Source organism: Zeus faber (assembly GCF_960531495.2).
Source record: "Zeus faber genome assembly, chromosome: 2".
NCBI lineage: Eukaryota > Metazoa > Chordata > Actinopteri > Zeiformes > Zeidae > Zeus > Zeus faber.
Window position 1 is genome coordinate 3,714,945 of NC_137189.1, and position 14,619 is coordinate 3,729,563.

The following is a 14,619-nucleotide window of genomic DNA, read 5'->3' on the forward strand; positions in this document are numbered from 1 at the left end:
AGCTGTCAGTCGGTCCATTAATGTGTTTGGAGTGACCTTTCAATGATTTTGTGTCTTGTCCCACATGCAAAATACTAGATCTAGATAGTCTCCAGCACCCGCTGACCCATAAACAAGAATGACTAGTTGAGCAGAGTGACCTTTGGCCTATCCCACTACAACCCCGAGGTTCTGGACTACTGCTCCCTAGTGGACAGAGAGGGGTACTGGCTTGATTCTCCTCTGCATAAAAATAAATCCTTGATTTTCTTTATACACACAGAAAACTTTGTCACGAGATTGGTTTATTTTAAGAAAGTCCAGAACATTGTGATGACATGGTATTAATGGCAATTACACACAGGATTAATGGTCATGCTTTGAAAGTTTGTTAGTGTAAATAACAAACAAATCAGGAGACTTGTGCATAGTTGTATAGAATTTCTAGATACATATTTATGCGTACTTACTTCACTGTAGTTTTTTTGGGGGGGTGTGGGGGGGCACGGATAATTTCAGACCTCAATTTCTACACACAATAGATAAATCACATTGTTTTAAATCTATAGAATACAGGAAAATAATGGGATATGTAATGAACAAAGAGAATCATTTCATACGACCATCAGTTCACATCATCTAGAGTACAATGACAAACATAAACATTCAACCTGAGCTTCACCATCTATACAATATGGTTTTCGGTTAATTATATAAAATAAAAATAAAACAGCGCGTGCACACACCAAGCACACACCCTGAATTAACACGCTTCAAGTCTCCCACAAAACTGAGCAACTTCAAAGATGTCCAACTAATTGTGCCTTTTCCCCAGAGCAACAACAACTGTGGATTCTACAGGCAACCTCAATTTCCCTTGCACAAACCTAGGCTAAATGAATAAAACTCCCTCTTCAATTTCTTCTCTCTCTGAGCTCCGTCTTCCAGCAGTGACTTTCATCAGTACGGACACATTATCCATCCATTCTAGGTCACACAAGTTTAAGAACACACTCCTGTCTAAGAACGGAACACACCAAAAAGTCAAGGGGAAAGGGAATCAAGAAGCACGACTACTGAGAAAACATTGGCCCTAAAAAAAAACACACTATACTATAATATAATAATACTTGTTTGTTATAATTTTCTTGTTTTTGTGTATAGTGTGCATGTGACTTCCTCTTCGCCTCATGGTTTCATCATATGAGCATCAAAATCTCAAATGAGCAAAAAATTATCATTTTGCACAAGCTTTAAAGATGAATACCTGTGCATGTTGTTCTACCTAAATATGATTAACATACATTTGACACTGAAGTGCAGTGTGTCAGGATACAGAAAAGGACCACTTAGGGCTTTTCTTTGGGCTTTGGAACCACTACTAACATGGACTGAATGCATAGAGATCTAGTTCACGTAATTGTTCTTTGATCGCACCTTGTATCAAACCAGAGCGTCGCTGTCCATCACAAATCATGTCTAGCATATAAGGAGGGATTCTTATACTAATTATGATTATTTGGAGCAAGAATGCATTTCAAAATAATGTGAATTTTCACAAGAAACTCAAAAGCTAGATTGTTAGCGACGCTTCTCAAGGCTCATCACCCATCATGTGATTTACCTTCACACCAGCCCAATCATCCCGTCAGAATACACGTTCCTCCCTATATTTGGGATAAATGATGGCTTGTCTTGTATCCTTTTCAGTGCGAAGTGGGACAAACTCTGAGGCTGATTATATAAAAGGACCCCGTAGCGCCGCTGGCTCCTAGTGGGAAGCCTGGCTTTCACCACTGGAACGCACCCAAAAAAAAAAAAAACACAACTCCAACTCCATTAAAGAGTGCTCATTTGGTGTTCTGCAGAAAGGATACCCGAGATGTTTTTATTCAAATTTACCAAAATAGTACTTAATGGAGCCCGTTACCAGAGAGGCTGTTGTTTTGAAATTTCCTTTCTTCCCCAATCATGGGAGAGGCACCTAAGCCCCTTTGGTCTTCAGTAGAGCGAGACTGTGGTTGTACGGGTCAACTACCAGTATCCAACAGTATCAAGGTGTTTTAACCTTGGACTGCATAAACCAGGTCGAAGAGGATCCCATTAAATCAATTATTTTAGGTTTTTTTTTTAATACATTTGTACATATAATTTAATTAGTTCACATCATCAAAAACACCTTAATTAAGGAATTCCTGGAATTAAATTTTTTTTAAACATTGTTGTTTGGGAAATAAGGCCATAAATCAATCATCCAGGTCCATTTCGGACCCATCATATGCATTCTATGTTCAATCTTCAGTCCTTGTGTTCCCTGCTCTCAGGCTGCAGCCCCGTCCTCTTCACCAACCTTCTCTAGCGAGCACAGTTCTATGTGTGGAGGCCTGGTTGGAGGTCTGAGGCGGAGTGGTGGTGGTCGTGGTGGTGGGGGGGTGATGGGGCGATGAGGGTGTGGGGGGCAGAAAGGTCACCACAGCTTGACATCCAGCAGCTGCACGTCTCCCAGGATCTCCAGCTCCGTGATGCGATTCAGGTCCTGCACCCGGTGCCTGTAGTCCATCTGGTGGAGCCCATTGACCGCCACCTTGTACTGCTGAGCAGCACACAGGATGATCAACTGGAGAAGGAGGGAGAGAGATGGGGAATAAAAAAAAAATTAATTAAACATTGAAAAGAGATTTACACTGCTGGAAGATAGATAGATAGATGGATAGATGGATAGATGGAAATAGGCAGAGAAGATCTATTCTATTCCGAGCAGCTGATTTTCCTTCTGTTGCCACGGCGTTGTCATGTGAGGTCCGGGACAGTGCCCCACAGATCAAGGGTTTAATTTTCAAGCAGTCTGCCTCACCTTCATGGAAAGAAAACCCAACCCGAAATTAATCCGTCAAGATCTTAAAAAATTAAAACACAGATACTTCCCTCCACAAAAGCCAGGGCGGTTTTTAACATCACTTTATAAGATGCTTCACATTCAAACTGTTTGTTAAAAACCAGATCATTCTGAATGGTGTCTCTTCATACGATCGACAGAATTACATAATAGAATATATATTTCTGAACACACACCCAATACAATCTGAACTGGACTGTAAATCTGTTGGAAAATGTCCTAAATCCATAGTTCCTTAACTTGCTTGTGACTCATAAAAATGTTGATAATTTCATTCGATCTGTGTGTGAGCATATCACACACCAGGGCAGTTCAACAGATTAAGAGTGTTTCAGGCTTTTTAATGGCGCAAATTCCAATAACTATGTCTAAATTTAAATGTGAGGTGGCTGTGGTTGGGAAGGTACCTCGAAGTACTGAGCAGGGGCGAAGGGAAAGGATTCGAGCTCCGTCTCCTCGGGGCCCCAGCAGTCCGACAGGAAGGAGTTCCTGACAAACAGGCCGGCCTTCAGGCGCGGGTTGAGATGTAGAGCGATGTCACTGCTGTTGGCCACCCGCAGGTTCACACAGAAACTGGAATAACACGACAGTTAATAACGGGTGCTCCGGAACACAAAGAGGTGAAAAATAAAGTGGAATTAACAAACAAAATTTATTTTTGTTCTTATCACATCACTTCATGTGAGGTGCTGCTTTACCTGTACAGACGGGCCTGTCCTTTGATAGTGATGATGTGCCCAGGACTGAGGCCTTTCTCCAGTTGACCACGGAAGGGAAGACTCTGGAAAAACAAACAATCTTTTAATTTACATAATTATTACATCATACTTGGTGGTTATCAGGATTTTACTGTGGATGTCAAACCAAATAAATTAGTATTTTTTTTGCTTCTATAAATAACACACAGGGACAGGATTATACAGCAATGCTTTACTGCTGTAGTAAATGTAATTGTAAATAAGATAAGACAAGATGGGAAATTCTGGATTTGTTTTTTTTTCAGATAAGATAACACTTAACACATATTAATAACATTGACAAAAATAATAAAACAAATAACAGAGGGGCCGACACATGACTGAGATCCCAGTATAAATTATCCAGGATAAAACAGCGATACTAACCAAATATCCTGATGAGGACAGTACTGCCTGTGAAACAAACAGCGATACAAATGTATTTTTTAAAACAGCACCAGCATTTTATAGCCTTTAAAAAAAACAAAAACAGGACATTACGTAATACAAGAACAGACTTGGCAGGAGGAAATACTTTCACAGAATGATTTGCTTTTGGTGCTACTAATAAAAATTGGTACTATTAAAAAATAAATGGCTAATGAAATATCTGACTATTAGTTTGGTTCAATTTAAACTAAGAACAAATACATGCAATAGGCAGGCTCCCTTAAACACTATTCATTTTGTATATAAAACTTGAAGATACTCTCAAAGAGCATCTCATGCAGCTTACTCACATTTGGTTCGGAGTCTTGGTGAACTACACTGGGAACAGCGGCAGGAGCTGAACTCTTCAGACAGGAGCGATAGAAACAGAGAAGATGAGACCTCATGAGGTGGTTTACATACAAACACAAGTAATCACCAAACCGTGATTTGGGAACTTCGCTCCTTTTTCAGAATAAGAAAAATAAAAAATTAAAATAAAAGAATCACACAAATTTATAGTCTCTTCGGTCCTCAGACAAAAATCCAAGTTGGGTGAGCTGAGGCAGTTTACTCACAGTGTTTGGAATGAAAGCGATTGCTTGAACTTTGACCTTCCCAGATATGGCCAATGTGTCAACCATGTCCAGATCCAATCTTTGTTTGTACTCCAGCACATGAGCCCCGTTCACAGCCACCTTGGAAGACACACACACACATAACAAAAGAGAGCATTGAATGAAATTTTTGTATAGACGTGTGTAGCCTACCTTCTATGCAAGTTACATTCAACAATCTATAGGTGCAGCTATTTGCTATGTTGACTGTCAATGGCAATTTATTTCATTTCAAATGTGGTCTGTGCAACTCTCACTTTGCTAGTCTAGATTAGATTTATGTCCGTGACTCAGTAGGGCTGACCATTAAACTACGATTCGTCTCCTACCCTTCCGGAAGGAGGATCCGGTATAACACACAAACAGTTTACATGTTTAAAAATTAACAATAAACATCACTTCAGCTATGGTTAAAAGGTGAATTCACACCCCTGATCTGCATTAAAAAAAAAAAGTTTGTTTGGTGCTCAACATCATGCAGCATGTATGTTTCTTCAGTCACATTATAATTGTCACTTCATCACGTAGATTCAAGATTCAAGATTTTTTATTTGTCACATACATATACATACTTCCATACATATATGCAGTGAAATGTAATGCAAGAGAGAAAGTGAGAGACTAAATGATTTAAATTATTGAAGAGGCTCTTGTGTGCCTCTTGTGGGCACAGCATCATCTCTCAATTAACTATATGACAAAAAAGAAATGTCCACAACAATTTCCTCTCACCTTCAATACATCTTTCTGCACCAGGACAATGATCTCAAAAGTCGCTCCATGGGCAAAGGGCATCTGGTGCAGGATCTCCTCCTTACCCCAGTTCTCCTTCTGCAGCGTGTTACAAACGATGCACGGAGACCTCTTGAACCGGGGGTTGAAGTGAAATGCAACGTCTGCCCTCGGCTTCACGCTGCTCCCGCACTGAAAGTCAACCTGGAACCTGGAAAAGGAGTGCAGCACTGGTTGACTGGTGGCAAATGAAAATCTAAGACTATTTAATGACTTTTGACGTTCATGGTGATTTGATGATCACCTGAATATCGGCAAATACTGAATTTAAGATATCTCAAGCCTTTTTGGGGACCCTGCAGACACCCTGAATATGTGGTATCTATATCACAAGGAATCTGTACATAACAATGAAAGCCTGAAATGTCATCTTCTTATGTAATCTCAAGTAATGAAAGTTCTGACACTGTCCACATACACACTAGTGGCAAGGGATACCTCTCAGAGTCACTGGGGACAGAGCCCTGGATCAGCACCATCTCGCCCGGCAGCAAACCCCCCAGGATAGTCCCAGCAAAGGGAATTGTCTGTGGAAGAGGGAGCGGTAATGAACAATCTGTTAACGTGAACAGGCCCTTTTTTTCTCAGCAGACATAGACGATTAAACATCAGAAGCGCAATCAATGTCACCAGTTTGGGCTGTGTGTAGGGTACAGACATCCAATACATGTGAAAAAGGCGACATCGGTTGTGGAAAAATTCCCAGTCATAATGACCAGGTTTTAGTGCAAGATGGATGGACGGGTAGTTAGACGGTCTATTCATCAACGGAGGGAACCTGCAGTGTTTGAGCAGCTCACTTAATACAAATACCTTGGCAGTGTGTAATAAAACTAAAAATGTAGTAAAAAAATAAAAGTTGCAATATACGACGAACCTAATAAACTAAAGAAAACTCAAATTATGTATGAATGATAACAATCCACGCTCGCAGATACGTCGTATAAATTGAGCAGGAAAGCAGCATTTTATCTAATTTAAAATCGATATCGTTAAGCTGAAGGGTTCGCTCAAACAGAGCCGTAAACATGTCAGTTTCTCCGACCTACCTACGCCATTGAATAAGGAATCCCCCGTGAGGAGCTGTGGGGAATTCAACCGACAAACAATCCTCAAGTGCGTTCGGCGACATTTAACAAGAAAACACATCTCACCGGGTTTAGGATTGTCTGTTTGGGATCAGTGGACATTTCAGAAGCTAACTGGTGCAGCGCGAGCCTGCCTGAATCTGGACGCTGTTTACTTCCGCATACGTCACAGACCAGCCGCGTTCAACTGAAACTCGTTTCATCGGTCCCCAATTATATGCTAACTGCGTTCCATTGCTCCTGTTCGGGAACACATGGCCCGCGGGAAATGTGTCGTGGATGGTAAATGCTCCGATAGGCGTTAACATTAAACTGCATCGTGAAGGGTTCTGTCCTGAAATTCCAACTTGGCCGCTCCTTTGCACATTCCTAATGGGGCGGAATATAACCGTATACCCCATCAATGGAATGCAGCATTTGTAGTAGTTCATTTAATAACTTGCCCCCGCTTATGAAAATCTTTCCTTCTATTTTGTACTTCTGGTTGATACAATTACTGTAATTTTAGGACATAGGGCATAAGTTTTAAAGTTCCTGCGTTAGTCAAAGCCGATATTATCAAATACCATTGACCATTCGAGCAGAGACAAAATGTCAAGGGTAATTTAAATTATTTTCTCTTGCTAAATATTGAAAACGCTAGACAGCAAGACAAGGCTTTTGAACGTATGCCCTGTAGCCAGACACCTTATGTTTAAACCCTGTTCATGGATTTTAGTTAAACCAGTCACCCAAAAAGAAAAAAAAAAGTGAATGACATTTAAGGCAATGAACTATACCAGATTCTTATACTCTTTAATTACAAATGATACACCAAGTTCTATACATCTCTACAAAGACAATCTTAAAAAAAAAAAAAAAAAAAAAAAAAAAAGCTAAAATACAATTCCGTAAGCATGTTAAAAAAAAAAAAAAAAAAACAACCCCGCCCTCACAGGCAGTGCTGCTCTTACGGCCAGTTTGAACAGTTAAGACATCTAAAGCTTCCTGCCGAGAGGTAGAACAGTGAATTCATGTTTTGAGTGCAAGTCTCCCACCTTCTGTCAAGCTTTAGGCCAGCCACACTGGCAGCAGTCTGTCACTTGGCACCTCAATGTTTACCAAGAACCCAAAATGGCCACAACCACATCCCACTGAGAAATGAGGCATATTATGGAGGGTAGGTGGGGATCACACTGTCTGCTGCGCCCTTGGTCGTATTTTAACCACAAATGTCCAGCGCCCCGTCCCGGGGTTTTTAGAAGTCAGCGTCCAGTCTGAAGGTGTTGTCTGTTGTGCCGGACATCACACCCATTCTCTGGTACTCTCCCACGCGCTTCTCAAAGAAGTTTGTCTTCCCCTCCAGAGAGATGTTCTCCATGAAGTCGAAAGGATTCTCCACACTATAGATCTGTAGGGGACAATTCAAAAACCATCAGCAAACCGAACGCATACTAGAGCAATCATTCCCTGGAAAACTTGCAGACACAGACCCCTGCATCCTATGTAGATAAATGGCTGTCTAAGTGAACGCCAGAGTGATCTTTATTGTCATGGATTGTACACAAACATACTTCAGAATATGATATTTCATTTCTACACACTGCAACAGAAGTATATTACAGTACTTTTAATTAATAATAAAATTGTAGATACAAGTTCAGATGGAATACATGGCAGTGGATTACTAGGCTTGCTCAGTCTGGCGTCTGTATCGTGTTGGCCCCCCCTCTGCCAGCAAGCCACATGCCCACAAAGCAGAGGACCTGGACCATCACTCAGCCCCCATCACTGGCTGAGGTCAGTACCCCTGCGCGGCTCATCATTGCAAAGCCCAGGCCATGAACAACCATTTTGTTTACAATCTGATTGGTTTTGTACTCAATGAAACCTGGTGAGTAAAAATACAAGAAATTGTTTTAACCTTGTTTAAGCCAAGCTCCACTAGTAGCCTGTCGGCCACAAACTCGATGTACTGCTTCATCAGGTCACAGTTCATCCCAATCAGCTTCACTGGCAGAGCCTCAGTCAAAAACTCCTAAGACAGCCAAAAGAGTGACAGTTAGTGCTCTGTTATCAGCATTAGCAGCCCCCCCCCCCATTTTAAATTGCTACATCTTCAACCAACCTGTTCAATCGCCACAGCGTTTCTGATTATGTTTGTGACTGTTTCTTTTGGAGGCTTGTTAACCAGGTGCTTGAACATTAGACACGCAAAGTCACAGTGCAGGCCCTGGAAAATAAAAATTGCAATAAGAATAGTGTTGTGTTCCTGCACTCTACACCCGCAGAACACAAATGATTATTGTGACATGTGTTGGCAGAGGTGTGTGTGTGTCAGAGCTGTGCACCTCATCCCTGCTGATGAGCTCATTTGAGAAGGTCAGACCAGGCATCAGGCCCCTCTTCTTCAGCCAGAAAATGGCAGCAAAAGACCCAGAGAAGAAGATTCCTTCCACAGCAGCAAAGGCAACCACTCGCTCACCTAGAAGAGTGACAATGTATTGAGTACAGGCAGGGGGGGGGCGGTGGTTCCTTTTCTGTTAGCATGCAGCCATCTGAGCAGATAACAGCGGCTGATTCCAGGACTGCCTTACCAAAATCAGCATTCTTGTTCCCAATCCAGTTGAGTGCCCAGTCAGCCTTCTTCTTTACACAGGCTAGCGTTTCAATGGCATTGAAAAGGTAGTCTCTGGATTAAAAAAAAAAACAAACAGAATGGTTGAGATGCAGATTACAAGAAATTGGGAAATGGGTGTGGATGATGCAACATCTTGACAGGGCCTTGGAGCCCCCAATGGAATTCACATCAGTCTAAAGTCTGTCAAATTCTCACCTCTCCTTCGAGTCCTTGATGTAGGTGTCGATGAGCAGGCTGTACATCTCCGAGTGGATGTTCTCCATGGCGATCTGGAAGCCATAGAAGCAACGAGCCTCTGTGACCTGCACTTCCTGTGTGAAGCGCTCCACCTAGTGGTGAGAATGTACATAGGTTGACTCTGCAGTGGAAACTTTCACGGAGAACCTCATGTATTGAATACACCCTCAAAATGATGATTAATAGAACCGCTTGGGTCTTACCAGGTTCTCATTGACAATGCCGTCACTGGCAGCAAAGAACGCCAGTATGTGGGAGATGAAGTACCTCTCCTCATCTTTCAGTGTCTCCCAGTGCTGGAGGTCCTTTGACAGGTCGACCTATAAGACAAGATTCAAGATTTTTTATTTGTCACATACAAATAAATGATTATACAAATAAAAAGACCCAACATTTAACACCACTACCTGACGGATAGAGCTCATCCCTATTTACAACACTATGCCAATTTAGCGTCACAATATTGGCAGTGGCGAGCATGCATTGTGTTAATTGGACTGATTTTAAAGTTATTGGACAGCATTGTTAACTTCATCTTTTACTATAATACCATAAAACTGTTGAACCAACACAATTTGTTAGTTACAGCCCTGCTTATAGAACCAGGCCATAAAAAGAGAGGCCCACACCTCCTCCGCCGTCCAGAAGGAGGCTTCTGCCTTCTTGTACATCTGCCAGATGTCATGGTACTGGATGGGGAAGATGACAAAGCGTCGGGGGTTCTCCTTCAGCAGAGGCTCCTCTTGGGATCTGGTCTTTGTGGGTTTCGGCTGAAGGACGAAAACGAGACGTTTACACATAAAAATGACAAGTGAATGCTAAACGTCACAAGATGGAACGCTATACACAAAACGATCGGGTCGAAGCCATCTTCCAATCTTCAATTTAACTTAAGGAAAAAAAAACAAAAAAACATTGATGTAAATAAGAAAAAAACAAGTCAACGTGTTCTTAATTGACGTAAAGGACAGCTGGTACATGTCGTAATAGTAAAGTGGTCAAGCGACTATCAGCTGACGGCTACGCTTTGTTACGGTTGGCGCCAGTTTTTTGGGGCCCGGGACCAACGGCACACCATAAGAAATATAAAAAAATAAGTATTGCGGCTTAATATATAATAGATGGTGTTCATTTAATGTGTGTTAAAACCATCGCACACGGTGTTTAAAAAAGGAGTGGGAGAGTAATTTCACCTCGGTGTCGAAGATTTTACGCGCGGTTTTGGACGCCAGGACCCGGGTGGAGTTGAGACTCGGCGGCTGAAAGAGAGGGAAAAATACCGTATTATTACAGGAACGACTGCTAAATTAACGACTTACAGTTCAATTACAGTTACACGTTGGTGGGTGGAAGCGGTATGTATTAAGAACGGCTTGCATTTGAATTGGCCCACTTGAACAATGCATTGTACCGCTTAAATGTACTTAAATCACTAGTTTTTTTAAGTTAACTAGGCCTTGTGTGATTGTGTTGTTTAATGGGCGCAATCTCGTCTTACCGTGTTCTCTTTGTCAGTCCTCAGGGAGATGCCGTTCACGCCGGCGGAGATTGTGTTTTCATTCTTCTTCGAAAGAGGAGAGCGGGCGGCCAGCATGGTTCTAATCTTCGGTTACACGTACAATAAATTAAAAATAAATACAAAAAAAAAAATGAATTCAAGTAAAAACTAAGGTAAACTCCGCAACACAAGGACGAACCCGACAGCGGCGTGGACTAGGCGGACTGAACGGTGGCGCAGCAGGCGCCAATTTATTGGACGTTTGGCGCTGAACCCGAGCGACCAATACAAACGGAGTTGTTAAACGTCCGGATAGCAACAGCCAATCGGATTGCGTTTGAGGCTCACGTGCCGACTAAATACTGCGGGAAATTCGAAATCTTTGTCTGTATGCGCAGTGTTACAAAACCGATGTTACAAAACCGTAAAAGGTTGCGCTTATGCAACTATTTAAAATAGCAACGAACAATTAAATGAAATAAAAGCACATTTAATACTGTTGTAAACATAGTATTCATCATGTTTATCCGACCATGTAAACTCAGACTTGCATCATCACTGCAACATACCCGTTCATGGGCTTTTTGTCATTTATCTTTATCTGGTGCATAGAGAACATGTTGTATGTTCTGTATATCTGTTTTTATTTAGACTTAAGCATTATCTCTTTAATGTCACTGGTCCGTCCGCACTACAAATTCACCAAGTATGGTTAGGACAGATTATTTGTTCATGGTAATCTACTCTGCCCAATAAACAGATTCTGATGCGGTTCCGGTTCAAATACTACAGTATACTATATCGCCAATACACCAGAATACTATGCAATAAACTTGAATGGAGGAGTCTGGATCCGTGGAATTCAAAAAACTTAACAACATTGATGTAGATCCAGATTGTTATTGGCATTTCAAACAAAAAAATAATAAAAAATAAAAATAAACACGCCCCGTGGCTTTTTCCCCGCCGCCGCGCGTTTCTTTTTGTATAAGATCGGGTGGAATTTTACACTTTAACACTTATTTAGAACAACACGGTTCATAAAGCGACATGTTTTAACCCGTGATAATGAAATAACCGGGGGAGAAGGTGGGTCCGCAAAGGCGGGCGAGGCATAATAAAAGGTTTGTGAATGTCTTCTTAACCATGGCAATATGAACTCACTTTAACAAACAGGACGACACGACCTGCTGTGGTTTTAATCATTCACTTCAATAGAAAACACCTGATTCTTTGTTTGCTCTTCTTTATGCGTCGACATTGTTGTCAAAACTTTTCCCTCTCAAATAAGACTGTAGTAGAAAAAGAAGAACGACTTGACCAGCTGTTTCCGCTGCCACCGTAGACAACGACGGACACGACACCTTCAGATGCCGCCCCTAGCGGCGAGGAGGTGGTAGACAACCTAAAATCTCATGTTTTATCTGTCAATGCGTCTTATAGTTGCATCTTATTATTGGGCTTTGGCCAACTTAAACAAGCCCAAATTGGGCTTTGTTTGTATGTGCTGTGTAAGAAAACTGGGGTAAACTGACAAAAACAACAAAAACCGTAAATTGCTTTTATGATTCAGGATTCAAGATGTTTATTTGTCACATAAACATCTTTTAGGCAAGTATTTAAGCTCACAACAAACAATTGCGTTATGCAAACCAGAAAATATTTGATATATTTTGCTTCTGTCAATACTGTTGTACAGATATTTACAGATGACATGACAAATATATCCAGGGGTGCAAAAAGATATAAGAGTTGCAGAAGTGGTGTAACAGTTGTAACAGTGGTTAAACCCCTTTTTAAACCCATGTCTGACTCAAGTCACCCAGATTAAGATATATATATACTGTATATTCTTTCTTTCTTTTTTTTTTTCGGCTGCTCCCGTTAGGGGTCGCCACAGCGGATCATCTGCCTCCAATACCTTCTGTTCTGCACATCTTCCTCCCTTACACCAACCGCCTGCATGTCCTCCCTCACCGCATCCATAAACCTTCTCGTTGGCCTTCCTCTTTTCCTCTTGCCTGGCAGCTCCATCCTCAGCATCCTTCTCCCAATGTAACTCTCATCTCTCCTACACATGTGTCCAAACCATCTCAATCTGGCCTCTCTCAGTTTTCCACCAAACTGTCCAACCTAAGCTGTCCCTCTAATGTACTCATTCTTAATCCTGTCCATCCTTGTCACTCCCAATGAAAATCTCAACATCCTCAACTCTGCCCCCTCCAGTTCAGCCACCTGCCTTTTTGTCAGTGCCACAGCCTCTAAACCGTACAACACAGCTGGTCTCACTACCGTCCTGTAGACCTTCCCCTTCACTCTTGCTGGAACCCTTCTGTCACAGATCACTCCGGACACTCTTCTCCACCCACTCCACCCTGCTGTACTCTCTTCTTCACCTCTCTCCCGCACTCTCCGCTGCTTTGGATGGTCGACACCAAGTACTTCAACCCACCCGCCTTGGCACGCGGGTGGCACTGCTGCCTCACAGCAAGAAGGTCCTGGGTTCGATTCCCACCTGGGGCGCTGTTGGCACCATGCTCCAGCGGGTTATCTCCCAAATAGGAGCCTTTCTGTGTGGAGTTTGCATGTTCTCCCCGTGCTCACATGGGGTTTCCTCCACGTAGGCTGCCCACTGCTCCTGGCTGTGCCCCCGGAGGAAGGACAAGCCAGAATGGGTCAAATGCAGAGGATCCATTTCACCGGCCACCATCAAAGCGTGTGTGTGTGTGCAAGCATGTGTTGTAGTGTGGCGTGACGAATAAAGACTGGTTCTTCTTCTACTCCTTGCCTTCTCAGCTTTACGCCGCCCTCCCTCCCATCCAGGCACATGTATTCTGTCTTACTCCTGCTGACTTTCATTCCTCTTCTCTCTAATGTATGCCTCCACTTCTCAGGCTCTCCTCAACCTGCTCCCTACTCTCGCTACAGATCACAACGTCATCCGCGAACATCATAGTCCACAGAGACTCCTGCCTGATTTCATCTGTTAACCTGTCCATCACCATTGCAAACAAGAAAGGGCTCAGAGCTGATCCTTGATGCAATCCCACCTCCACTTTGAATGCCTTCATCGTGTCGTCCTTCATCATACATATCCTGTCCCACTCTTACGTACTTTTCTGCCACCCCCGACCTCCTCATGCAATACCACACTTCCTCTCTTGGCACCCTATCATAGGCTTTCTCTACATCCACAAAGACGCAGTGCAACTCCCTCTGGCCTTCCCTGGACTTTCCATCAGCATTCTTAAAGCAAACATTGCATCTGTAGTACTCTTTCCTGGCATGAAACCATACTGCTGCTCGCTGATCCCCACCTCTCCTCTTAACCTAGCCTCCACTACCCTTTCCCACAGCTTCATGCTGTGGCTAATCAGCTTTATTCCCTTGTAGTTACCACAGTTCTGTACATCTCCCTCATTCTTGAAGATGGGTACCAGTACATTTCTTCTCCACTCCTCCGGCCTCCTCTCCCTTTCCAGGATGGTGTTAAACAGTCTTGTTTGGAACACCACTGGCATCTCACCTAAACATTTCCATGCTTCCCCAGGTATGTCATCCGGGCCAACTGCCTTTCCACACTTCATCTTCTTTAATGCTGTTCTCATCCTTGCTAATTTTCTGCACTTCTTGATCCACTATCCCCACTTCATCCACTCTTCTCTCCCTCTCATTTTCTTCATTCATCAACTCCTCAAAGTACTCCTTCCACCTTCTCAACACACT

The 14,619-nt window shown here is 42.6% G+C and overlaps 2 protein-coding genes across 2 annotated transcripts; both read right to left on the reverse strand.

The window, feature by feature from the left end:
• Positions 1-264: 264 nt before the first annotated feature.
• On the reverse strand, positions 265-6,677 carry lgals8a (galectin 8a). Its single transcript, XM_080024201.1, has 9 exons — positions 6,605-6,677; positions 5,889-5,977; positions 5,391-5,601; positions 4,620-4,739; positions 4,353-4,406; positions 4,000-4,026; positions 3,574-3,656; positions 3,283-3,448; positions 265-2,596 (listed from the first exon to the last, which is right to left on the reverse strand). Exons 1-9 carry the CDS (start codon positions 6,638-6,640, stop codon positions 2,447-2,449), a joined length of 936 nt encoding a protein of 311 aa, XP_079880327.1. The 5' UTR covers positions 6,641-6,677; the 3' UTR covers positions 265-2,446.
• Positions 6,678-7,355: 678 nt separating this feature from the next.
• rrm2 (ribonucleotide reductase M2 polypeptide) lies at positions 7,356-11,104 on the reverse strand. The gene is made up of 10 exons (XM_080020071.1): positions 10,894-11,104; positions 10,589-10,654; positions 10,025-10,165; positions 9,599-9,715; positions 9,354-9,487; positions 9,115-9,209; positions 8,869-9,002; positions 8,646-8,750; positions 8,442-8,555; positions 7,356-7,928 (listed from the first exon to the last, which is right to left on the reverse strand). Exons 1-10 carry the CDS (start codon positions 10,987-10,989, stop codon positions 7,776-7,778), a joined length of 1,155 nt encoding a protein of 384 aa, XP_079876197.1. The 5' UTR covers positions 10,990-11,104; the 3' UTR covers positions 7,356-7,775.
• Between the last annotated feature and the right edge of the window lie 3,515 nt (positions 11,105-14,619).

Bases quoted from the DNA above. Each gene is read 5' to 3' on its own strand.
- lgals8a (XM_080024201.1), bottom strand. From the start codon at position 6,640: ATGTCCACTGATCCCAAACAGACAATCCTAAACCCG. The intron at 5,978-6,604 runs GTGAGATGTGTT...CCTCTTCCACAG, and splicing joins AACAGACAATCCTAAACCCG to ACAATTCCCTTTGCTGGGAC. The intron at 5,602-5,888 runs GTATCCCTTGCC...CTCCTTTTCCAG, and splicing joins GTCCCCAGTGACTCTGAGAG to GTTCCAGGTTGACTTTCAGT.
- rrm2 (XM_080020071.1), bottom strand. From the start codon at position 10,989: ATGCTGGCCGCCCGCTCTCCTCTTTCGAAGAAGAATGAAAACACAATC. The intron at 9,488-9,598 runs GTAAGACCCAAG...TCTCACCACTAG, and splicing joins GCATTGTCAATGAGAACCTG to GTGGAGCGCTTCACACAGGA. The intron at 9,003-9,114 runs GTAAGGCAGTCC...TCACTCTTCTAG, and splicing joins GAACAAGAATGCTGATTTTG to GTGAGCGAGTGGTTGCCTTT.